The sequence below is a fragment of the Lepisosteus platostomus genome, chromosome 23 (genome assembly GCF_059453375.1).
Source record: "Lepisosteus platostomus isolate fLepPlt1 chromosome 23, fLepPlt1.hap1, whole genome shotgun sequence".
Classification (NCBI taxonomy): domain Eukaryota; kingdom Metazoa; phylum Chordata; class Actinopteri; order Semionotiformes; family Lepisosteidae; genus Lepisosteus; species Lepisosteus platostomus.
The window spans coordinates 15577061-15602804 of record NC_142633.1 but is presented as its reverse complement, the minus strand read 5'-3'; the positions used below and the strand labels follow the sequence as shown (position 1 = coordinate 15602804).

The following is a 25744-nucleotide window of genomic DNA, read 5'->3' as shown; positions in this document are numbered from 1 at the left end:
ACATCAGAATATGATAAAAACAGTTGTGCTGACTTGCAGGGAGGAGAACGAGAAACTGGAAAGGATAAGTGTGAGCTGTGCTGGCAGATCGTTTCAGAAGCCAATGAAAAAAAAAAGAGAAGAGAGAGGGAGATGAGCTCATGTTCTTGGGACAAATAAGGAGGCTGCCCACAGAGCCGATGAAGCGATCTATCGAATGTCTGGCCCTCTCGCCTTCTCGTCAAAAAGGTTTAGAAGTCTATAATGTAACCACAGATTCGAAAAATATAAATCCATTATTAAAAAATAGTGCTGACAAGTACTATCGCATCTCCTAGGAAACTTTTAGAACTTCAGAAAAACAAACAGGGTCTTCCAGCCTGGTATAACCCCCTCCTTGATAGTCTAATTGCCCTTCCTACACCACAGACAAATGGGGAGACATTTCCCCACTCAGCGACACCAGTGTGTGCATTCGCCCGTTACAGCTGGGGATTTCTCACACAACGAGCACACCCCACCCTTCTCACAAAGCGCTGATTTCTTTGAAAAACGGAGAATGCGCAGCTACCACTCAATCGAGCCGAAGCTTTTTTTTAAAACTTTGTGCCTTTTTTGATGACCAGACGATGTGTTTCAGAAACATTAAGATGCAAAGACAAGGAGCCTGTGAGGTTGAGTATGAATATCCGCCTATTTGCATATCTTATGTAACACCAATGTGTTCAGAACTATCAGAGCAGAACTGCACTAGATTACACTAGATCACTTTATTGGCTATATACAATTTCTTGTATTAGGAATTTGTGTTTTCGCATACCCCAACTTGCTCAGAGCGCAGGGCCAGCCATTTATATGTTGTCCCTGGAGCAGTTGGGGTTAAGGGCCTTGCTCAGGGGCCCAATGGAGTAGGATTCCTCTGCCGGCCACGGGATACGAACGGGCAACCTTTCAGCCACAGGCGCAGATCCTTAAGCACAGAGCCACTGCGCGGTCCCAAACGACTAAATCTGAAGAGGATTTCAAATCTACCCATGCAAATCTATCCCTTTATTTACCCCGGGCTGGAATGCTGCCCTTTCCCAGACATGTTACCAATGCAGTGTCTCAGGCACAGCTCTGCCTTAGTGTGTTACTGATGTGTACACCCCAGGCAAACACCAACCCAAGAGCCAGCCCTCCTGCTGCAAGGAGCGCCCAGATCCTGGACAGCCCTGGCAAGTGATGTCAGCCTGAGACGCGCATCCATCAGTGACAGGAAGCAATGTCCAGAGGGGCTTGAAACGCCATTCCAGAAACCAACTGGCGTCTCTCTGCTCTTGCAAGTTCACTGCGGCTGCCTGCGCTGCTTTCGAGCTTTGCCATGAAAGGTGAAACGCACCTGGTAGAGCTGGTGGAAACCAAAGGCCATCCCCGCCATGATGATGGCCAGAGCGCCATAGTCCCGCCACCTGGAGCTCGCAGCATCTAGAGGAAATACAAGAGCTCAGTCAGCGAGGGCGGTTTTAGACACAATGTGCCCCTTCAGCACTGGGCAGTCAGTGATCAATAACATAGGACAGTAACGATATACAGTGCAAAACCACCAGGGCTCAACAACTGATGAGCCATATTTTTTTCCCCAAAAAGTAAATAACAGAAAATGAAATCAACAACAACCACAAGGTAATACTATATATATATTATTCTAACTTGGACCTATGATGTATTACTAACACAGAGAGAAGAGACTGCTGCTTTATGTTTAAGTCCCAAACAAAAGTATTTGGGGAGTCCAAAAAATAATTAAAATCAATTTTTCTACTGAAAGATACATTGGAGGTTCAATTTTATAATAACACAGCAGATTAAATAACAAGATTTTGAGATCTAAGATATCGAGATCTATGAAATAAGCTTCAAATAAAAACCAGCATGTATGAAAAACTAATTTCATGATATGACGTTGATTGCAGATAACATGTATTTCATATGTAATTAATTTGTTGTTCATTACTAACAGATGTAATTGAAAACATCACATGAATAATACATAATTATCAAGTGATGCAAAACAAATGAGAATGATTTAAAAAGCAAAATGAAGAATGAAACTGTCACAAATAAATAGCACAGCAGAAGTGACAGAGGCAGAAATAGCAGAGATGTAACTAGATAAAAAAAGGTGAAATTATCAGAAAAATCACAGAACGCCTCCTTTTACAGGAAAAACCCTGTGTGGGGGCTATTTTGGACAAAAGACAAGGGAACAGGAACTACTGCAGCTGCCCCCATGCAAGAGGTTTTCAAAATGCAGCAGAACAATCATGTAAAGAGCTTGGCAAAATTCTTGAATTACTGCAAAATATCTGAATTGGGCCAAGAAATCCTTCAGCGAAAAAGTCAGTGATACCTTAACAAGACGATTGTCTCTGTAGCAAAAAGGAAGATAGAAACACAAATAAGTAACTGGGGTTTTCCGCTTGTTTCTTGGAAGAAGCCTGATCGTTTGAAAAAAAAATGTATATGGTCAGACAAATCTGAGAAAGTAGAAAAGAATTAAAAGCAATGTTCCTTTGGCCCTGTGTTGAACTGCAATGTGGAGTAGTGGTTAGGGCATTGAATTCTAGTCCCAGGTGATACACTGTTACACTCGCAAGCAAAGCAACAGGACTGTTATAGCAAACCCAGCTGTACAAATATGTTACCCAAGACAAAGAGGCTATTTTAACCCCTGCAAAGCCCTAAATAACTCAATAACCATGGTAAGAGTGGCATGAGGATATTTTTTTCTTCTTCAGACCTAGGGTAACTTGGAAAATGGAGGAGAATCAGTAAGTCCTGCAAATTAAAAAGAAATGTTGCCATCGCATATGGCACCCTTGTACGGAAAAGCTTGTACCCCCTAACCCGATGCCATCAGATCTCAGCAAGGTTGGGTCTGGCCATTATCGCAATGAGAGACTTCCAAGAAAAAAAAAGGGTAGTTTCTGTAAGGGGGAGGGGATAGTAGGTGACACTCTTCCATTCTGGACCAGAATTTCCATTCCAAACTGATGCCACAGTACAGTGACCAGGCATACTACTCTGCCAGAGGTGCCATCCTTCTGAGGAGGTCTTAAACTCAGAACCTGACTACTTGGTCATTGAAGATCTCCTGGTTCTTGGTGTCAGAGCAGAGGTATTCACCCCAGTGTCATAGCTAAATTTCAGTCCAGGCCTACACAGCCTGACCTACATCAAGTTTCCCCTTATAATGCAATTAGTGAAGCAGCTGCTCTGTGAACAACCAGCATTATTTTAAGGATGTAGCACAATTGGACCACCTCTTCCTGTCATTTAAGAAGTTAAACTGTGGAGATGGTGGTCATTTCTGTTGCCTGCTAAAATCATGAAGCACATCTTACCTCAGAGCTGTACTAATGACAGGCACCAATTTTAAAATGAGCTCTACTCTGACCAATCGCGCCACATTCTGTTCGAACACATTCATCACCAAAATATGATTCAGCAAAGCTGGCCACATCCCTTTGCTCGAAATTACCACCCGTTTACAGAAATTCCTGTTTTTACTTATCTCGACTTTCACTTTTTGTAAAAAAAAAAAATGAAAAAGGTCACCCAACTCAAAAGAAGAAATAAACAAGACAGAGACAAAAGCAGTGAAAATAGCTGCAAAAGTTGAATTTCCTGGCAGTAACAATACGCAAAGGAATTCAGTGTATGTGTATGTGTTTAAAAACTGATGAAAAAGAAAATACAAAGGTTTAAACAAATTTAATTTTCTCAGGTATGAAATGGAACAAGGAAAAACAAACAGGCAAGGATGACCGGCCTGTAAATGATGCGGAGATTATATTTTGTCACGTCTTATGAAAAAGGAACATGCCACATCAATAATTCCACTGCCAGCACCTTCTTCCTTCACTGAAATGACATAAACTAAACGCAGTATTAGGAGTGGAAATGAGCCCCACAGCCTCAGGGAGTAATGCGACCTTCACTGTGGTTGGAACCATAACAATACTAATAAAAAAGGAAGTGACTTCTTCCTGCATAGCAAGGAAAATCAGATAAACGCTGCTCGTATTTACTTACCTGGCAACATGAATTGCAGTGCAATTGTTTTGCATACAGGTAACTGGTACAAGCTGAGCAATGTCCGGCAGGCTGCTAATTATAAACCCTGCTCTTGAAATGTACCATTAGTTACCAGAATTAGGGAAAACAAGAATGTTCAGCATGTTTTTGATCTATTAATTGGAGTCACCTGATGTTAGTGTATGACTTTATAGCTATTCTAAGGTGTTCGCCTTTAGCAGGAGGGAAACCTTGGTTTAGCTTGTAACTGTATCTGCATCGGAATTCTACACAATTGACTAAGTCCTAGACAGAGGCTGCACTGATAATTTGGTCCACTAATACAAACAAATGCTAAATCAGTAAAAGATCAATCAGAAGAGCTCTTGATCTTAACTTATGACCTGTCAGGACTTGAAAGTCCTGCCTGCAGAGAAAATCGGTCTACTGTGAATCTGGGCTTCTGGCTTGGGGGGACTGCAAAGTAATACTGTAGACATGAGATTGCAGCATCGAGGTGGACACTGGCCAGACCTCATCTCCCAGAGAGCCAGACTGGAACTGTGTGGACACTACATGAACTGAGTAGATCTTGGCCACACTCAAGGTGTACACTCTGCAAAGTTTTCCATTGTGTGACTGAAAAAAAGGAGTTATGTTTTGAGTGTCACTATAAATACAGTAAATATAATGTCTTTTTTAATGAACTCTCGGATCACTGTCGCTGAATCGCAATTCAGTGAATCTCACTGATCATCCTTGAAAAATGTGTAAAACTGATCAATTATGTATTCAATGAGACAATTAATGCACACCTTGTAGAAAAGTATTATTCGACAACCTAATGACATCAGAATACTAAACACAGGTGCAGACAGGCCTGTGATTTCTAATCTCCACTGTCTGTAAATAGTTTTCTATCAAAGAAAGCACTCCAACAATATATTAAGACTTCTTCATTTTTTAAAGCCAGACCAACAATTCTTTCCCTAAATACTTAATCCCACTTGAAAGACAAATTCTTATCCCTCACATCCTCATCATCTTCATTGAACAACGGAATAAGGTCCGCCTGTGAAGTCCTGTTTTCAGCTTCTTCACTTCCTCTTCCTGGCCTCCATACTGGTCTTCTCCTGCCTCTTGGAACTCCATTCCCAGTTTGGAATGTCCCCATTCTCACACGGCCATCCCTTCTTCCTCCTGTGCCCCCCCCCCCTGTCCCATCCCAAGATGTACATTTCCATCATTTCTCTGCCTATGCTTTTAGCTTCTGGATGAAAAATGACACATGCCTTTGTTAATTTAACATCCCCATCCACAACTCCCAACCCAAAGTCGTTTTGTCTTTTTTGTGTGTTTGTCATTCAGCTGGAGTAGACTACACCTATAATCTTTGGAACTGCGAAAATGTTTCCAATTTTCCACTAGTCTTCCATTAGTAGAACGACAATGAATTCAGACCAGAAAAGAAATGACTTTTACTTTAATGGCACTTAGAGATCCACCCAATTCTCCACCTGCGGCACAAGCTCATTCATTGTCTTAGCTAGCTCTCGTGGGAAAAGCAAAAAATTAGGTGTCTGTTCTTAAAAAGAATAAGAAAAATGAACAGCAGCGGACTGTAGTTCCGGGTTCGATTTATAGACTATGTCCAAGCAAATATTCTACTTCATAAACTTAATTTATGTCAGTGAAAGCTCTAAATGATAAGAGCCACTGTCCATCAGAGCTGTCCCTCTGAGTTAAAAGATATGTTAGTTTTCTTACCCCAGGGACTGTTCGAGTATGGCCTCTGGGTACATCGCCAGTGAAGGATCAGCAGACTCAATCTGATGCCCCCACACTAACCCACGTGACGACTGCACTTTCTAAAATTATTTTTCCTTTTTTTTTCTAATTAAGATTTGTATCCCTTGTAATCCAACAATGTGGTTTCCAAGGATTTGGCTAATGGCTTGTTTGAACTAGTCAGGCTGACTGATGCTTCTAGCAAATAATCTCATGTCAAATAAATGATATTTTATGTAATAAATTACAGCTACAACTAATTCAAATATCATTTATCAGATTTATTGTCATTCATGCAAAGTCTTGTTTCTTCAGATTAATCAAAACCAAACATTCTTTAATTTTTTTCCCTTGGTAAAGGTTCATTGCCAGTGCTTGGCAAGGAAATGAAGAGGGGGGAAAAAAACCACAAAGACAGCACATAAAAAATCTCTACCCTCATGTGGAGGAATGCTCACTTGTGGAAAAAAGGCAGAAATTGAACCTTTTTGCAACAGACACAGGAGATAAAGCATCCTGTGCATTACCAATAGTGAAAATTCCCCCCGATAAATTATCAGAACGCAAATCTGATTTCTGAACTTCACAGAAAGAAAAGCACATTCGATCCCTTGCACTTGCTTGCACACACTGGGCTTCTTCAGAAAACCCCAGGTGGGCCAGATATGACTTCTGCACCACTGTAGTAAACTGAGCTAAATAAGGATTTAAAGAAGAAGGAAAAGAATGGGCAACTAAAACAGCTGAAAATTGAACATTTTGTAATGGAAGCAGTTTTTTGTCACATTAAAGCCACCCTTTACCACTGACTCAGTACGCTGTATAAGAAGTGAAATTAACCAAAGGAAAAAATAAATAAAGCTATGCAAAGTCTGTTGAGAGAAAACCGAATGTTCCTATTTGTAAATTATGTCCTTTTTAAAAACATTTTAGCAGGCTTTTGCTTGTGCACGGTTGCCATTCAACCGAACCCCAGGTGTCACTGTGCAGGCGAAGGGAAGCCTGACGGGGCCTTCTGCTCTCTTATCTCTCCTGAGTTCAGCCTCTGCAAGAGAGACAATGCCTCAGCTCCTCCATCATGGAGGTCCAAAAAGGCTCCCATCTGTGGGCTCGTCACCTCCCACCCCCCACCATCGCTTTTATTTGGTCACTTGAGCTGCGGAGCTCACATTTTCCAATCTTCTCTCAAATTTATTGGGTTCAAGAGAGGCCTAGCTGTCCTTCCACATGTTGAAAATAGAGATCAGAGTATCCATTACTCCGACAGAGATGAATGCAGTTCCCTACACGATACTCATGTAACAAGGACATCAAAATAGGTAGCCCTCTCTTTCTGAATGACCCATGTGTGAGAGATGCAACATTCTAACCTCATTATGCAGCTCGCTTATAGCCGTTTTGATATAAAACCCACTATATCCAGGATGGAACCTAACTACATTGCATCCCATCAACACCACTTTCATTACAAAACATGAAATGCTTGGGAGTCAAGGACAGTGTTATAATAAATGAGGGTGGAATATATCTAAAAATCATTGTCATACAGGTTAGGCATTACACAGACTTCATTCTGCATTGGTAAATCAGCAGGCAGCGCTCATAACCTCTGGGTAATAAAGATACAGGTTGGGAACCTGCTGGAGATCTTCATATGAGAGGTGGTGAGAGAGTGGGATGCTGTGCAGAGTAGGTGCAGTTGGATCCATTTGTTAAATAATTACTGTTGTAACAACATCTGTGCCAACATCATGATGATTGGATTTTTTAACAGCTCATCAAAGATCTGATGCTAAAGGAAGGGTGTTCACAGAGTTATAGCATATATTTTGCATCAATGTATTATGAAACCTCTGTTACGTGATGCCTCAAGTGTACAACAAAAGATATCTATCAGCTTAGAGTAGGAAGTTGCAGTTCACTTTTTAAATCTCTGAATGATTAATTAAACTGATTCACTGTCAGTATCAGAGCTCCATCATTTGACTTATATAAAAAGCATATCAGCCAGCTTTTTTTCTCACTATACTCAGTAAAGTCAAAAGCAAGGATTTCTGCATTCAGTAAAAGCAATTTCTGCATTTAGGCTAAGCATGCGTATTGATTTACAACAGGGGTATCCGATTCCGTTCCTGGAGGGCTGGTGTGTCTGCAGGTTTTCTAGGTCTCTTTAAAGCAGCACCAACTCCATTTGTTAAGCTGGTCCAATTAAGCCAATTAAGCCAGGTGTAATGAAAACCTGCCCTCCCAAGACCAGGACTGGATACCCAAGCTAGGACTGTAGAGTTGAAGCACACAGAAGAAAGTAATTTAGTGTACTGCGCAGTTAATCCAGATCAGCCTGCTGATGCCCGCAGGGCTCTTGACTGTCAAACCAGGATACTGATTGTGCAAGAGCCAGGCAGCTCTGGTACTCACTGTACTGCACGGGGGCCAGGTGAGGAGGATGCAGCAGGTGCTGGGGGCTGGCAGGGGCCACAGGGAGGGGCTCTTCGGTACTGCCTGAACGCTGGAGAGCCAGGTCCACTTCCTCATCTGTCAGACCTGGGGGATACACCGGAGATTAATAGACCCACAATACAAGCCATTTTTATCAACCACTCTTACGTGCCATATTCTCGATGCAATACAGAATTTCAGGTGAATTTTCAGGTGAACACAGGCCTCCACTCTGTCCTTTCACAAGCACTTGACCTTGAGATTGTTAAATGCCAAAACCGGCCATCAAAACCAGACTGCTATGGAAATAGTGCATTACCATTTACAGAAAAAACATTTCCCAGAAAAATACCAAATAGTTCAATCTTAAGAGTACTGAATAATTTTACTAACAATTAAATTGAAAAGAGCTCTATTACAGTTTGTGTTTGCAAATTGCACACCATGTTCATTTGTACTAAAAGTAACCTTACTGTTGCAAAGGTAAGATTTTGTTGCTATTGTTTTGAAATAGCCTAAAACTTTTTATAGACAAGGGAAATTCGTGCATATCAATCATACAAAGGAAATAATTAAATAAGGTATAATTGTTTCACATAACACCACAGGAAGATAAAGGAACAGGACCTTCTGAATTTCATAGCATTCAGTAATGCCAGTATCGCCTACAATACAATTCAGTTAAAAAGAAAGGAATGGTTCTTTGCAATATACTTTTTAATGATTCACTGCCATTAAAAGATTCAAGTTCAAGTGTCAGAAAACTGTGAAAGCACTGGAGGCAGTAAATGAACTTAAAGGAAAAGGTTTTTCAAAAAAGCAAAACATGGTCTACTGGAAAGACACATTTAGTTAGCCATCTTAGTGCTTTTTCAATCATCCATCACAGATGACTTTGTCTCCAGTGGGCTAAAAGCCAAAGGTATGTCAGTTGCATACCTGAATTTTGAGAAAATATATGTACCTTAATTGACATGAAGTGCTGCACTCCTCAGCAAACAAACCGAATAAAACAGTGCCCTGATATTTTCTGGCACGCTACAAGAGACTTACAAATGTGACAGACCTTAACAATACTTAACAAGACACTGGTACAATACTTAACAAAAGCACTTCCTACACGGCACTGCTAGAACTAGGTGACTGACAAGAAACAGCTGTGGTTTCATTTAAATACTTTTAGTTCCCACCCGTTTACTGAATTAATTAATACCTAATACTGTACTTATGTGTACGTGTGGACTGAATATTTTAGCACTTTGGTATCCTGTGCTGTCCGATAGATATGAAAGCAGATTCACGTCTGGTTCTCGAAGTTCGTTTCTTGCTTTATTCTTCTCACCTCATCTTCCACATATTCAACCAGTATTTAAAATCAAAAACACAACATGGGCGGGACTCCTGTCCCAGTTAGAGACTGTGCGCGTGGGAGGCAGCTACTGAACGCGCGGAGTGCATGATTCACATTTACCCTCTAGTGCCACTGTGGCATTGATGGAATTTCAACCTTCTGCTGGCTTAATAAAATGATCATTCATCCAGCTCTGCGATCTTTTGGGCACGGGTCACAAAAATGCACGAGAAATACTCAGAGCGGCCCAGCACAAACATGACGCAAGCTGGACACTTTCCTAGACGGAGGCAGAAACAAAAAATGTTGAATAATTTAAGACACGACTGGCTGTGTGGTCTTGATGCCAGTCAGCTGTGGCCAAGGCAGATGCCAGTACACATCTAGCACGGCACGCTGCTGGGTGTACCAGTCAGTGTCCGGCGTCCAGTAAGCAATAACTTCTACTAGAATTCTGATCTGCAGATTTATCCAACCTCACCAGACACAACGATGACAGACTATTGAGTGTGGAGACAAGTATTTATTTTACTGTTAGAACCCTCAATAAAAAATTTCCTTTAAACGATAAAATTTGCCTTGTTGAGGAATATATCATTTCCCTTGCAACGTCCGTATTATCCGTGTACTTTTCTCAAGGGGAAACGAACCCCCAACTCTTGTGACATTCCTAGCTCTGTCGTTTACCCAGCACAAGCAGGCCTGTGATTTCTAAGGAAGAGGTGGTGGGTGGAAGGACAAGGAAAAAAAACAACAACAACTACAAGCAAATCAAATTTAAATACAAAAAGGTGGAAAAAAAGGGAAATACGAAATTTATTACTGTATCCAAAACCTGTGGAATAACCTTTAAGACCCCTATTTCCCATCGACCTACTCCTAGATGAATTTTTTAAAAACATAAATTACATCTAATGACGACACCGTAAAAAAGAACAATAATGGAAAGCTATTCTGTATTTCATTATACTGTATTATTTCGTGCACCTGATACACACAGGCCCTGTTTATGAGTTAGTGCATTAGCAGATGCTGAACTGAAGCATTTGCTTTGACCTTGCTCTTCTCATTGGGGCATGAAATTACGGTGGTGGCACCTCAATATTACAGCTATAAATACTGTAAACTGCATATCTGGGCTACGTTTTCTATTGTCTTTCAACATAAACCTGATCGGTATTTATTTAAAGGAAAACCCATTGCCCGTCAAATAATTTATGGCTCTGTTTTTCCAGGCTTTCTATTCATAAGGCTTTTTTTTTTTTTTAAAGGCACACAACCTCTGTGTGAAAATGGCATTTCTCCCAGTTTTGGCACTTCTGAGGTTTATGGGTTAAGAAAACAAAATTGAAAAAAAAAAACCCCGTACCAGACAGCCAATTATAAAATTGCTTACTAAAATATTTTTTGGTGCTAAAAGGTGAGTGTTGTTTTATCGTTCCACACAGCCTGAAATATTAAGTTGTCCTTGACTTAAGATTACTTACATTTTGAATCTGAAATAAAAAACAATGTCAAGGGTTGTAAATAGATGGAGGTCGACGGGTTACTGGAGGCTAGTATGCAACTTTAACCCCTTTCTTGCATGGCTTCTTGTAGCTACCCAGGCAGCCCGGTCTTCTGCAATTACAGTTTTGCTTGACACCTGCCTTCTTTAAATAACCGCTGCTTTCAAAGTTGATCCATTCATGTATTAAAACAGGGCACTTGGAGAATGCGAGTCTGTGTCCAAGTATTACTGCCGGGCTGTAACAACGAGATGGGGGACAGTAAGGGTCCAGGTGACTTAGCCAGGCCCGGTATTACAACCACGCACTGTATGTGATGCACTTCCCAAGGCCTAGTAGAGATCCACATTGTCCAAAAAGCAGCCTTGCGCTTCTCCTTCCCATCATCTAACTACCTGCGCCGGCTTGATGCCAGGAGGGGGAACCAGCTTCTCAGGCCTTAAACAGTAAAGAAAAAAGAGCACCCAGAGTCATTTCCATGCCTAACTGCTCTCCGGCCGCCAGGCCCGCAGGAACAACCGCAGGAGGCAATGGTAGATTTATTCCTACCTCTGGTGACATAGGAAGAAAAACGCCATAAAACATCTCAAAGGCCTTCTTCAGACCTTCCTTTCCAATTGAACATCTGTGATTCCGGTTTGAGATGGCAGTTCACTAAGAGAAAACAAAGGGCAACGCTGCACAGAGGACTGTTCATAAATTCCCCCCTCTGAAGTGCCACAGCGCAGCTCATAGGGCACTACAGGAGGTGTCTAATCAGTGTAAGCCCTGCCAGAGGAGGATTTATAAACGAACTAACCACAGGTATATGAAGGAACGTGGCCCTCAATAATTTATTCATGACAAATACGACTAAGCTTTGCAAAGCAATTCTATTCAGATTACAGTATAAAAATCTTTACAATAAAGAAACGGTATCCAATGTGTACATATTTCTGTTATATGTTTGTTGTTCTGATTTCATCAGGGGAATGAATACATTTACTGTAGGGAGCTCTGCATCTCATACTCCTCCCTATACTGTTTCGGCAGATGAGGTCCTTGGCTTATGTTGAAAAAACCTCACCCTGGAGTTAAACTGCATGATTTCTAACTTTCTCCTGGAGCCCAGCTGCAGTGACTAACCTACTGAGGTCATGTCAACATCTGACACGGACTGTCTCAATTACATCAAGAAAAGCCATTCAGTTTTATGGTGTATTGATCACGAAGAGTCTTACTGAGAAATTAATATACTGTACGTCCAACTAAGCAATGACATAAAGTCTTCAAATAGTCCAAAAAGTAATCTCCAAAACACTAAAAAAGTACTTTCTTGATGACCTTGTATGTGTCTGAAACTCTATTAATCTTTAATTGAGGCATCCTTCGGAAAAACAGACTTTATTAAGAGCCATAAATTTTGAAAACATCAAGCAAGGGAATGAATACAGAGCAATTTGATGTTTCATTAAGAGGACCCTACAGGATACAGTTTGATCACCAAATGAAATCACCCTTCTTTGTAAAACGAATGGATGACAAGCTATATTCATAAAAGACAATTCTGTGACTTAGAAGGTTTTGGAAACTGTACATCTTAATTTTGCTGATCATTTTCATTTAAGATTTCAAATAAAGGAGATATGAATCTGAACGAGACATTAAAGAATTGTACTTGTTTTCAATTTCAAGCCAAAAAGGCATATTTTAATTTTATATACATTTCGTATTGCATTTTACACATTTAAACTGCATAAGACGTCCCTTAGGAAAAAAAAATTAAAACGCCTCCCTCAGTACACATTAAACATAAAGGCTTGTATGTAAATAAAACTGAGAGGAGGACTTATTTTGTATAATATTTGCAACATGCAGTTAAAGTGCTCCCAATTTTCCCCTTCATCTGCACATACAAATGTGTTGCTGCTTGAGGAATGCAATTTAAATTTCCTCCTGCAAGGAGATGGCATTGTTTCATTTTATGTGAGCTTTGACATTTCTGCCTGTTAATATAGAGAGAAATCATGAAATATTTACATAAATATTACATTAAACTGTATTAAGAATTAAGACATATATTTACGCTTGCGTCTGCTGATGGAACAGGGTTGACACTTGGAGGATTCGGCTGCTGGAATGATGATCGAGCTTGTTTGTCCTGGGAGAAGATGAGGGTGGGGGATGGGGCTTTTTTCGTCTGTCCTTATTTGCTTAAAAACGCGTAGGGCCTGGATTATGCAGTGGGTAAATTCTTGGGCACTTCCTGCCCCAGGGAGCCTGGGTTCAAACCCATACAGCAGGGGTCCCCAGTCCTGACCCTAGAGGGCTGCTGTGTCTGCAGGTTGCCTGAATCTGGGAGGCGCTGTTCAAATTGTCCAGTTAAACCAGTAACCAGCTCGTTAAAAGCAGAGCTGGAGTGGAAACCTGCACACACACACTAACTCTCAGGGACTGAGCGCTGTGCTTCTTGTAGAAAAACACAAACACGGGGAAACAACTGGAAATCAGAAGAGTTTAGGGTGGCAAAAAACCTGCACTGATGTGTGACAAGGGTGGCAGGTGTCTGTTTTGTTTTTAAGATGGGAGATCCCAGGCAACATAACAACACACTTTGAAGAGCAGGATCGCAGGCCTTCAGAGTAACATAAAAGAGCACAATCGGTTTTGAAGTACTAGCTGGAAGGTCACCTCCATATCCAGTGCTGCTGTAGTGTCACTGTCGTTCTTTTGACTCCAGACCTTATGTGTGTTTCTGATTTCTTATGCGTGGCATAAGGATGTGGTAATCAGACCATTCTCTTTTGGTTGCTGTTCCACCCGGGCACTGTAAATAACTAAGGCTAATTCAATTACTTTTTGCAACCCATTGCAAAACTGACTTTGCATTAAAGGTCTTTTTATTTTTTAGTTGAAGGAGCTGGTCACTCCTGTTTCAATAACACACACAGTGGAAAAAGGCACAAAAAAACAATGTAAAAGTCCCTCTATTAATCCTTTAACTCCTACATAACACAAAAAAATATCATGGGGTGGGGGGGGGGGGTGAGGTAGGTTCTTGGGCAAATAAAGACTGAACGTCACTGGGAAATAGCAGCGTCAGCTTTGCAGAAAATGTACGTATTTTTCTGAGAATCTTCTCCAGAACTGCCAAAAACACACCTGACTAATATGAAAACCAGTTCAGAGCATCTATTATCGTAACTGTAAATAAAAATGTTTACCCTTTTCACTTCCTGTACACAGAATGAACTGGCTATATCCCACACACAATAAACCACTTTATTAAAATCACAGCTGAAACAAACTCCCTTCAATTTAATTAAAAAATCTGTATTTCACAACAAAACTTATCACTTTTATGACGAACTATGACTAGGCACTGGATATGGAAATTAAACATGAAAGAAAGTCAGATAACTAAAACTACCGTACACATTCAAAAGGAAACAAAAGGAAAATTTAAAACCACTCTTTCAAAATGTCAATACAAGAAAATACATAAAAATGGTATTAACATTTTTCTGGATGACTTTAATTAAACCATGAGTAATATCAACCATTAGCAACAAATGTTATGTTTAATTTTATTACCATAGCCTAGGCCTGTCCCTAACCCTAATTAATAGCTATAAGCAGTAAACAGAGAAAATTAAAGGTCATCACTATAATTATTGAGCTGTAACTCCTGGTACAGTATTTACTGCATAGTTTAATATGAAGCATGCCAATCAAAAAGAATTTAGAATTAATAACTCTGTAATGGATTAATAAAACTAACGAAGATGTGAACAACATATCAAACTGTGTGCTGCAACACAGTACAAGGCCCAGAGGAAGAAGAAAAGATTTTGCCAACTCAGCAGGATATAGAAAAAAAGGTACATTTTATGTTAAATTTAATAAACCAAAATTGCTTTGAGATTAGTCAGCAGTTTGCCTCTAAAATTACTTTTTTTAAATGCAAGAGTCACTTACAAAGTGATACAACTGCTCAGTGACATAATTGCATTGTTCAAGGTGAAATTCTATTGGAATGGTCTTTGCTGACAGGGTTTTTTTCTTAAACATGTAAATTTACAGACAGATCATCTGAACCAAATCTTACTTAAATCTTTAAGATTGTTAAAAGCAATCACAGGAAGTGTAATTCATAGCAAAACACATCTTGTCCAAAAAACATTGTGTATGGTACAGTGCTTAATTCTGTTCTTGAAGCAATAAACTCATATTTTCAAGTCTGATTTCACCCAAAACAGAATGCTCATTCCATTCAAAATGAAACTCCACAGAAGAGAGGCCAATGTAAAAAACTGTAGCCTTTCAGCCAGTCAGGAGCATGTTTGAAAACAGTTCTTGGTGTCTTCAGTTTTAGACAAGTTTTAGATCACATGTATTTTTTTTCTCAATTTGAACAATGTTCTCCTGTTCAATTTGGGTGTTACCAGCGAGGCAAAGGCAGGCTGTTAAAAAAAACAAACACTGCTCAGCTTCTGACAGCTTTTATTTTTTCGAAAAATAAAATTTAAGCAACTAAGTGCCTATTAAGTTACAGAGGCCCCCATAAAGTTGCACTTTCAAAGACTGGCATACATTAACATTGACCCACCGATAGTCACATGGTCTGATCTGGCACAAGGAACTTCCAGAGGTCTCTGTGTGCCCCTAATCTTCATTCCAAGTTGAGCAATGTCAAAGAATCAGCAGAGGCATTAATCTTCCACTTTATTTATAATTAGTAATAACTGCATGCTCAAGATATTTTGGTTTTATGTCAAGTGTGTGAAATGTAAAACTAGAAGTACAGTACTTTTACTGTAATTTAACTCACTTCTCACCACACCCTTGCCATACCGATCTGTATGAGCCTTTTCAGTTCTTCATTAAAAAATTGCAAAGGTTTCCTCTTTCAACAAATACATATGGATATAATTATTACTATATTGTCCTGTTTAAGCCACCATTACTTCAAGGGGCCTCACAAAGGTTGCAAAAGCAACATTTTAAATACAATTTAAAAAACATAGGTTTAATGAGTTCAGAAATGCATGAAATTCCATGAATTAACTAACTTAGGTTTAAGCCAACAGCAAGGGAAACAATATACTACACAGACTGTAACATTATTTGGAGGGGTCCTGTGTTGCTTCACTACTCAACCTTGTGTTGAGTTGTTCCTGATGCACAGTGGAATTCAGAGTGAACACAAGGGGAAAATGCACGAGCTTTGATGTGCGCTCCCTTGTCACAGCTACAGGCAAAATATAGTGGCTGCTTTTATCAATAACCTCCTGGTTACAACAAGACTTTGTAATTAAAAGGTTGGTGACCCGGAAAGCATGCCCTGATTCCAAGAATCCCATTCACGTGAAAAAAACAACAACAACATTAAATTACAGAAGTAATATTACTCGTTCCAACCTCTGAGCATATAGACTCACTGGTGATCACTGTGCCCAGTGGGGAAAAGAGGTAAAGTCCAGACCAGAGCTCCTCCTGGTTTCTACAGTGCACATGACTCCCCCCTGGAGATAATGCCAGTCCAGTAGGAAGGCTATACTGTACTTTTTGGGGGTCCCCAGGCTTGCTTGCCCTCTCCCATCTACTGCACCTGCGTGTTCTTTTCTTCTGACACCTCAAGGAACACATCAGACAAGCCCGATGAACAACCGATAAGAAACGCTGCAAACAAGAGGACATTCTTCCCATTTAGCTCATTTGGTTGTCACTAGTTAATTAATCCCAGGATCCCGGTGTCAATACAACACAATACAACAATATAATAATAATACAATTGCTTGCACTTATATAGCACTTTTCTGAACACTCGACTCAAAGCGCATTACAGGTAATGGGGATCCTCTCCACCACCACCAATGTGCAGCCCCACCTGGATGGTGTGAGGCCAGCCATAGTGCGCCAAAACGCTCACCACACACCGGCTATCAGTGGGGAGAAGAGCAGAGCGATGAAGCCAGTTCAGAGAGGGGGATTAATAAGAGGCCATGATTGGTAAGGGCCAATGGGAAATTTGGCCAGGACGCCGGGGTAACACCCCTACTCTTTTCGAAAAACGCCCTGGGATATTTAATGACCACAGAGAGTCAGGACCTCTGTTTTACAGCTCATCTGAAGGACGGCGCCTGTTTACAGTCTAGTGTCCCCGCCACTATACTGGGGCATCAGGACCCACATGCTGGCCTCACTAACCCCTCTTCCAGCAGCAGCCTCAGTTTTTCCCAGGAGTCTCCCATCCAGCTACTGACCACACCTGCTGAGCTCCAGTGGGCCGCCAGCTGTGAGTTGCAGGGTGGCGGATGGCTGGGTAGCTTGTACTACACTCCCACAAGTGTCTGTGTATAAACATGCTTCCTGTTCACGGATTTAAACATATTTCCCTGTTCTTTCCACTTTTTTTGCAGTTAGTAGTTAAACACAATACCCTCTGGTTTGTGTCTCACTTCTAAATGCAAAAAAGGCCTCTGTCAGTGCCTTTGAGGATTCCATCTGTTTCCACATCATCTAAAAACTAAGCTAACGGATGATAAATCAGAATACAGCATGCAGTTTTTTTTGGATAAGGTGTTACATAAACAGCAATATACCAAAACTGTACAGGCTCTGGTAGTTTTTTCAGAGTCAATTCTGGTCCAATAGCATTGCTCTAATGCAATAAACACATAGAGTAGTACTTCTATACTAGGTGTCCAATGATGCATCTGTCATATTCTAAAAGAGATAACAAATAAACGATAATTTCTGGGAAAACAAACAAAACATCCCTGTGAAATGTAGAACTATATTATTAAACTTGTAACAACACATTCTTGTTCAATTTTGTTAAGAGGTGGTTTTCTCTTGAGGTACTACTGTGGTAGTAGACTCCCGTGTGAGTGAAAAAATAATACAATTGACATACTTTTTGTGTGTCATCCGATACATCTAGCAGGGGAGCATGTATATTAATTAAATAATGAAAACAACAGCTTACTTCAGTGCTGGGTAAAATGTACTAAAATAGCAAGTAACAGCTGAAAATGAGAAAACACTTCATTTGCTTGGAAGTTTGAATACAGGGGGAGAAGAAGCGACACTGTCTTGGAGCAGCGCCAGATCTGAGAGTGAAATAATGAACTGAAAAGGAGCTAATGTAATGCTTGAATCTTATAACTGTGACAATTCAGTAATCTCTGGTTTTACGTTTATGCCAGTACTCTAACAAAAGACTTAAACAAATACACTAAACACATAAAAGGAGACAAATGAAAATAGATCTGGGATTAGTCTTTGGATTTGCAAAAGTAGAGTTTTCTGCCTTTTTTTTTAGGCTGGCTGACAGGGTACAGACACATGACTCTTGGCTTAAGGTGCCTTTTTTACCATAAGATATAGGTATTGTCCTGGGACTTCCTGGGACTGTAGTGGGCAGGACTGGGATATTGTACTTGGAAGGTGTCCCTCACAGCGCTCGAGTCCCAGGTTTGATTCCCACCTGAGAGCTGCATCATTACTCTGTATCTGAGGAGTTTTCCTCACACGGCCCAAAGACTCGCAGTCCAGGTTACCTGGCCTCTCCCCCCGCGTAGATGTGTGTGCGCTCCCTGCAACCGGCCGGCCACCCATTCAAAGTGCAGTTCCGAGAGGCGACAGATAGCCACCACCCCCTCCAAGGACAGGACCTTTACAGACACTGGGTGGACAGCAGATGTAGTTAGAGGTGCTTTTGTCTTTCCAAGGGCATACCGTATTTCCCCTGTCCAGGGGTGCTGCAAGGGCCACTCTCTTTGTGTGGCAAAGATGGGACCCCAACTTCTGTACTTCTGTACACCTAAAGCTTGCACCAGGACAGGAGAGGATGCTAGCCAATTCCCTACAAGCCATGACAAAACAAACACTACAGAAAGTGTTGTTTGAGGGGTTAACGTGCTAAGTTTAAGATACTTTATTTTTTAACACACTGCAAGCAATCTCACAGGATCTGATGGCTGTGCTGTACGGGTGTTGTGAACAGGAGCACAGCAAATTTCACAAAATGTTAACATCGAAAAAGCTAAATTCTGCTAAACTCTGTGTCCGTTATATGATTAAATATATCTATGTGAGGGAGAGGGGGTCAAATTGTTTGAGATTTAAGACAAAACACACAAGAAGAAAATCCGCCAAGTCCAATTCAGAGTCCAGAACTTCCGTTATAACTGGTCACCTCTATTGGCTTAAGCGAAAATAGACAGTACTGAATAATTTATCTGAAAATAATTAAGCAAATAATTTAAAGGATGACTTACGCGTTAAAAACTGCCCTTTGAAGTTAAAAGGTAAAGCTGTGTTTATAGCAGTTTATTAGCAAGAAAAAAATGTCTTCAATTACCACAGCTGACTCAGACTTCACTGCAAAACATGTCATTTTGTCAAAGTGGCTCCTTTGCTGTTGAACTCATTTAACTGACTAGAAGATCACAATATGAAGGCGCATAAATATTTTATGTACTTGTACAAGCATTGTTATTGACACACTGAAAAAGATCTTTCTCTTTCGGGGCTTTAATTTTAAAAAACTGCAACCTTAACATCTAATTCTGTGACTAACTGGGTTTTGTTTGTGAAACGCTCGCTGGCAAAATTGTATGTTTGTCTTCAAACAGTTTTAGTGTTTGTTTGGTTGACGTGACTCTTGTAGAGCGAAGTCTTAAATTATGAATAAACCTAAATTGTGAATAATGAGAAACACTGATCTTGGAAAATTCAAAAGACATCAGAGTTATAATAGCCCAGTGATGCATAGAATAGCAGCCGGCAACAATAGATTTTGTCTCAGGTTACCTCTGGTAATCATTCTGCTTTTAGGCTCACTTTTCACTGCCTCATTGCTTCAATGATAGAGCTGAAATCCCAAAGCTTTTATGATTAATTAGTCCCCATAGTCCACAACTCTTTCAGTAAAGAATTGAAAGAAAAATATTTCATATAACTGCTATACTGTGGCAGTACAGCCTGAGTTGGAAGTCTGAAACACAAAGCACAACATTTTTCAAAAAGCCCTACCCGCGTGGGTCTTAATGTAAGCTAAACAGACACACAGCTGAAGTGTCTCTTAAGATAAGTTACATTCCTTTGTTTTAATGGAACTTAAAGAACAATATTAAAAATTCTACTTTTAACGGGACAGCAACTGTTAACTGAATAAAAGAAAAAGCTTAAAGAAGGACCTTGTTGTCATCAGGCTGTGATCTACAAGTATTTTAACCCCTTCAGCACCATGATGCGCACAGGTGCATCGAAGCAAGGTGCACAAAGAGCACCACTCATACTCATTTTCTTTTCAATTTGATAAGCAGTTTTCAAAATCTGGTGCCTAGAGAGGGAATTCATTATCATCCCAGAGTTTAATGAGTTGGGATAACATGAGTTTTCCAAACTTGAAAATCCAATGCGCCCACAGTTTAAAAAGGCACAAGTGAAGAGAACAAGTGACTGGCAATGAAAAATGTTAGTGGAGCCCAGTTTTAAACTGTTTACTGGGCTACTGGCAGCAACCAGAAAACTAAGTTGCATTGACAGGCAGTGAATAAAAACAGGAACTCACTCAGAGGTTGACGATGTTAAAGGGAAGTGTGAATCTATATTGATATTAAAAATTAATTTCATTTGCAAACAAATCCAGAAGAGAGTGCAAACAAGACAAATTTATTTTTTTTGGTCAAAACACCGTGTATGTGTAGCAACAGCATTAAATATGCAGAAACAATTCAATCTGCATGCAAGCAGATTTTACGTGTTTTGTTTCTGAAGTAAATGTGTGCCCTTTTTACACTGCTCAATGCTGCCTTCTGCTTTAACGCCACGTGGTTATGACAGCAAGTTAAATAAATAAAAGCCTTTAAATGCTGGGAGCACACACAATTGACAATTCCATTGAAAGTGCATGGGGATTTGTCAATATTAATTTTCTGCATCCCAACGAAGTGAACTAGCAGTTTGGTTATTCATCTGCCCCGCTCAGTCCATGGGGCTCTCTTTTGAGCTTGACCTCCACCTGACCTTAGAGGCCAGAGAAGCTTTGCCTTGACCTTTGGCCTTAACAGCAGGTGACCGCTCAGGCGGCACGATGGACACCTAACGCCAATGTCAATCCCCACCCCTTCTGTTCGACTGGGAAGCCAATAACATTAACAGGAAGGTTTCCCAAAAAAACAATTAGAAGTCTGAAAAGATCTACCAAAATCTCAATGGCAATTGTGCTATTCTGCATACATGAGGTATACTCAACATTTTAAAAACAACTTGGTTAAGTCCTATGGCTATAATACAACTTATTCCCCCAATGTGTATATCCAAAGCTTTCTACTTACTGCAAGTCATCTGTTCTGTTCTAGTACTCACAACAAAGTGATACACTACCATGGAGTCTTGTCCTATCAATTATAAACAGCTTCTTCACTGTCAAGATCTAGTGATGAATGTGAAGTGATATTAGGCAGCCCCCTAAGTTGCCACAGGCTATCTCATCTTGGCAAGTGCAAATATTCAAGTCGCCAAATGCAACAGAAGCCCACAGGTGATCTTTTTCTGTTTCCACAATAAAAAGGAAAAATCTGCAAAGACACGTCAGCCAGAGCCTGTGCAGTTGCAGTTGCCAGCACTTCATTTCAATTAGGCAAAATAACGGCGGTGTCAAAGCACACTGACAGCCGCTCCAGCCTCGGAGGCGAAAAACAAGATACCAGCGCTGCACGGAACGGATCAGCAGATCGTGCAAGCTAACAGAAACCATACTGGTCGCTCCCACTTCCTGTGGGGGGCAAAAGGCAGGGCTGCTCTAATAGACAGCTGACATCGCAGTCCACTTCTGATTTCTGACTGAAAACGCTCTCTGTCAACTACTGCTCTGAGTTTAATTTTAAAATACAACTAGCTGTCTTTCTCCTTCCAAATCCACGTGTTCTCACCTCTTAAATGCTATGTCTATGCTGGGCAGAGCTTTTAAAATGTCTCTTAAACCAAACCTAAGGTGGAATTTAAGAGTTACATTTGCCAAACATACAGTAACACTATTAATTAAACTGCACAATAATAATTGTTTAGTAATAAAAATAGGCCCAACACAATCTGAATATTTTAGTGATTACTTTTGCTATGCAGGTGTGGCTATGTTCATGTGTTAAAGAACACTGAAATGGACACTCCAGGACCGGATTGTTCATTTCAGGGCTAGAAAAGGTGGCAGAGAGAGTGAATAGTTGGACTGGAGCTGCATGTTAGATACTTTATCCCAAATCATCACAGGGCTTGTGGAACAACACGATCAATTCTGAGCCAATCATCTGTCACACACACTACTGCTTACTACTCAAGACATTACTTAAGATATTCAACAGCTGTCCAAGCAGTAGATCTAGTCCTACAAACAAAATATATTTCATCTATCCTGGCCACAACATATTTCATTGGTTACATTATTCTAAAGAACAAAGTGTTATGACTTGCTTTAATTTTTTTTTAACCAAACTTGACACTTTTTAAAAACATTTCTTCATATACACTTGAAAGGAAAATCTCAAGATTTTGTGCGCAATAAAATGTTTCAAAACATAACCCCTGGTATAGCTATTATAAGCCAGCTACCACATTTACTTCTTATCTACCAAAGGCTCGAGGATTAAGTTAAACCTTAGATTCACCAACCCTGAAGACAAAGACGTCTTTTGTTAAATGCAAAGGAAAGAAAATAGGCAAAACAAATTTAAACAAGCGCCTTTGTGTCCTCTCTTGATAGAAACAGTCAATGGGCAAATGCGTTAAAGAGTTTCTGCAGGACCCTACCTTTCTTCTTCAGGAAGGCTCTCCTTGTGGCCAGGGGGCTTTGACGTACTTTTTGGTTCTGTAAAAACTTAATGGCTGTAGCAATCTGCAAGAGAATACAACAAAACGCACAAAAGGTCAATTGAAAGCCGTGCATAATTTCCTAACGCCAATCCGGAAGAACTCCAAAGCCTTAATAGTATTAAACTGGGGACAACACAGAGTGAGACACGTCACAGGTGTGCACATGTAACTTTCTAACACGGGAAAGCCACACCACATTGTTAGTCAGTTAGCTTCCCTTTTAGTGTTCGGACAATTTGTCCCACTTGATTCCAGTCTCGAGCAGATGTGGCCAGAGAGCAGGCAGTGGCTCCAATTCGAAGCAGTTCCTTTTGGTGGACCTGCCACAACAACACGGGAAGCTGAAGAATCGACTACAAAACAACAAGGCAGTATTCACCTGTAATTTCTGCTTTTCTCTTAAACGTACCAAATGAACACAACAATTACAAAACGCCAATTTGGTTTTGGCATTCAAATTAACCTCTTTTTTCAAGGAGGAATGAAGCTGCCCATTAGCAACCTACTTTTCAACGCTTTGAAATAAAACAAGATCTCTCAAAGTTTTTTTTTAATGTAATGTTCATTAAAACACTTTCAAGGAATAAATATCAGCTAAAACCTCAAGTGAAAAATATAAAACAATGGATTACATTTTACACCTTTGAAATGGGCATGTGCAATGAAAACACAGCACTTCTTTTTTATTTCAGGAAGCTCTTATTTAGAAGATAACTTTTGTTGATGAAAGAAGAAAACAACTTTTATCAAATTCTCGTCAGGAAGAACGAGACCCACTTTTCCCATTTCCCCACTAAAGGCCACAAACGAATAAACGAGCAGTTATAGAATTAGCACATCAGTCTGTACTTAACCAAAGAGAGTCTGCAGCTTAAGTCGCTATTACCATCTTTAAAATAAATTCTTGAGCCAAAGTGAATGGAGTGAAGATCTAAATTTAATGCTAAAGTGCTCATCTGTATCTAATATCTAAAGAATACTTTGCTAAAAACTTCAGTAATTCCTTGGGTTAAAGATGTGCTATGATCAAATCATAAAACAGAACATTGTAATGACTTTAAAAGTTAATGCACTAGAAAATTAAATAGCACTAGAATACCTGTGGTTGTAAGTGCTTGGAGATCATTGATTTTTTAAAGTTTTTCTACAAGACAAACCTTAATTTCCACTTTAATGTGCTTTTGGAAGAATTAAAAAATACATTCCTTTAATGTCATTGAAAACATTAATTTTAAGTGGAAAGCATGGATGAATGCTTTTAAAGGGGGCAATGAACATGAAATAATGCCTATTTGACATCAATAAAGAGGAAAAATAGACAGTGAAAGGCGGTGCTGAAATGATTAGTTATCACACCTGTGGTCCCTTTGATTCAATTGTAAAAGTCATCTCTCTAATAGGTTAAAAGGTTTTGATTACTGTTCTTTTCTTAAAGCAACTTAAGATAAAAAGAGATTGAGCACGCTGTCGGTGGTAATTCATTTTAGAAAATGCATTGCATATAATAAAGAATGGTTTAAATCCCCAAGAATTAAATTTTCAAAATCAGCTGAAGTGCAGAAATTCAGGAGAGCGAATTTGGAGATACTAATTCTTCTTCTGTACAGGAGTAAGACAAAGGGGCAGGTGAAGGTGCATGCTGGGATTTGCGCCGCACTGACTTAGAGAAACGAGCCACACAGAACCGAAAAAAAAAAAGAAAAGAAACCAGAAAAGTGAGAAAAAGAGCAGGACTGAACGGGATCACCTGTCTGCTTCTGACAAACACCCCAGCACACCTCTATTTCTGTTAAAAATCCAAATAAAGCAATGCCCGGGATGAGGTAACATACACTACTACTGCTGATCAAATGTGTTTTGAAAACCAAAAGTCACAATAAAATAATTTCACATTTTAAATCTTCATATTATGGGGTATATTTTGGAAACAATCTGGTATAGAATTTGAGAAATTATTTTTATATTATCTTTTTCAGAAACATGGAGTGGGATCTTTGTATGTATTTCTGTGTTAAGCATACCTTTTATATTCAACAGGCACGACTAAGTATTTCAAGTTTTATTTATTTTGCAAAAACTATATGTGTATAATTCATAGAAAAATAAAATTATTATAAAACGACCACGACATGTACCATAATGTATCATAGAGGGTTTATACCTGGGGTGTGAAAGTTCCTAGATGTCTGAGTGCTGAAGGCTTATGAAAAGCACTCGGTCAGAGCTTTCACTGTGACAAAGCTTTAAAGGAGTTTGAGTTTAGACAAGACAACTGCCTAACAAAAAAATCATAGCTTCCAAAAACAGTCTTAACACAGCCTTAAATTTATATCTGATTATTTAAAAAAATATTTAATCAAAAGCAAAACATTATTTCAATAAATTATACAAATGCCCCCAATTTTTTTTTAAATCATGTGAAAACATCCACAAATCAAATGTGATTTTAAACCCATGAATTATATAAATATGTCTAATACAAATTCATTTACAGTATTGTCTCACAAACACTTCCACAATTTTAGAACAGCAAAAATGAGCTTCTCTGCTCTGGTAAGGCCAAGAATAAAAACAGACATTATTAATAGTTAAGTAACACTGCACTCCTATTTGCAAACACTTGAATTGATTTTGCTTTGAAGCACTTCCCAATGACAGTATTTACAGTTTAAGCCTGTTTTTAGGATGTGTTTATCACCAAATCAAGTTATATTGGGCACTGTTCTTGTAGCTTTCTAGCTATGACAGTGTCATCTAG

The 25744-nt window shown here is 39.7% G+C and overlaps 1 protein-coding gene across 2 annotated transcripts in view; it reads right to left on the bottom strand.

Moving 5' to 3' along the window:
- pex14 (peroxisomal biogenesis factor 14) overlaps positions 1-25744 on the bottom strand; it is an 83949-nt gene that overhangs the window by 25607 nt on the left and 32598 nt on the right. For both annotated transcript variants that reach the window (XM_088617511.1, XM_088617512.1), the window contains exons 3-5: positions 22924-23008; positions 8245-8370; positions 1361-1446 (exon numbers count right to left, since the gene is read on the bottom strand). In XM_088617511.1, the coding sequence (XP_088473637.1) occupies positions 1361-1446; positions 8245-8370; positions 22924-23008 (297 nt within the window). The remainder of the gene's footprint in view (positions 1-1360; positions 1447-8244; positions 8371-22923; positions 23009-25744) is intronic.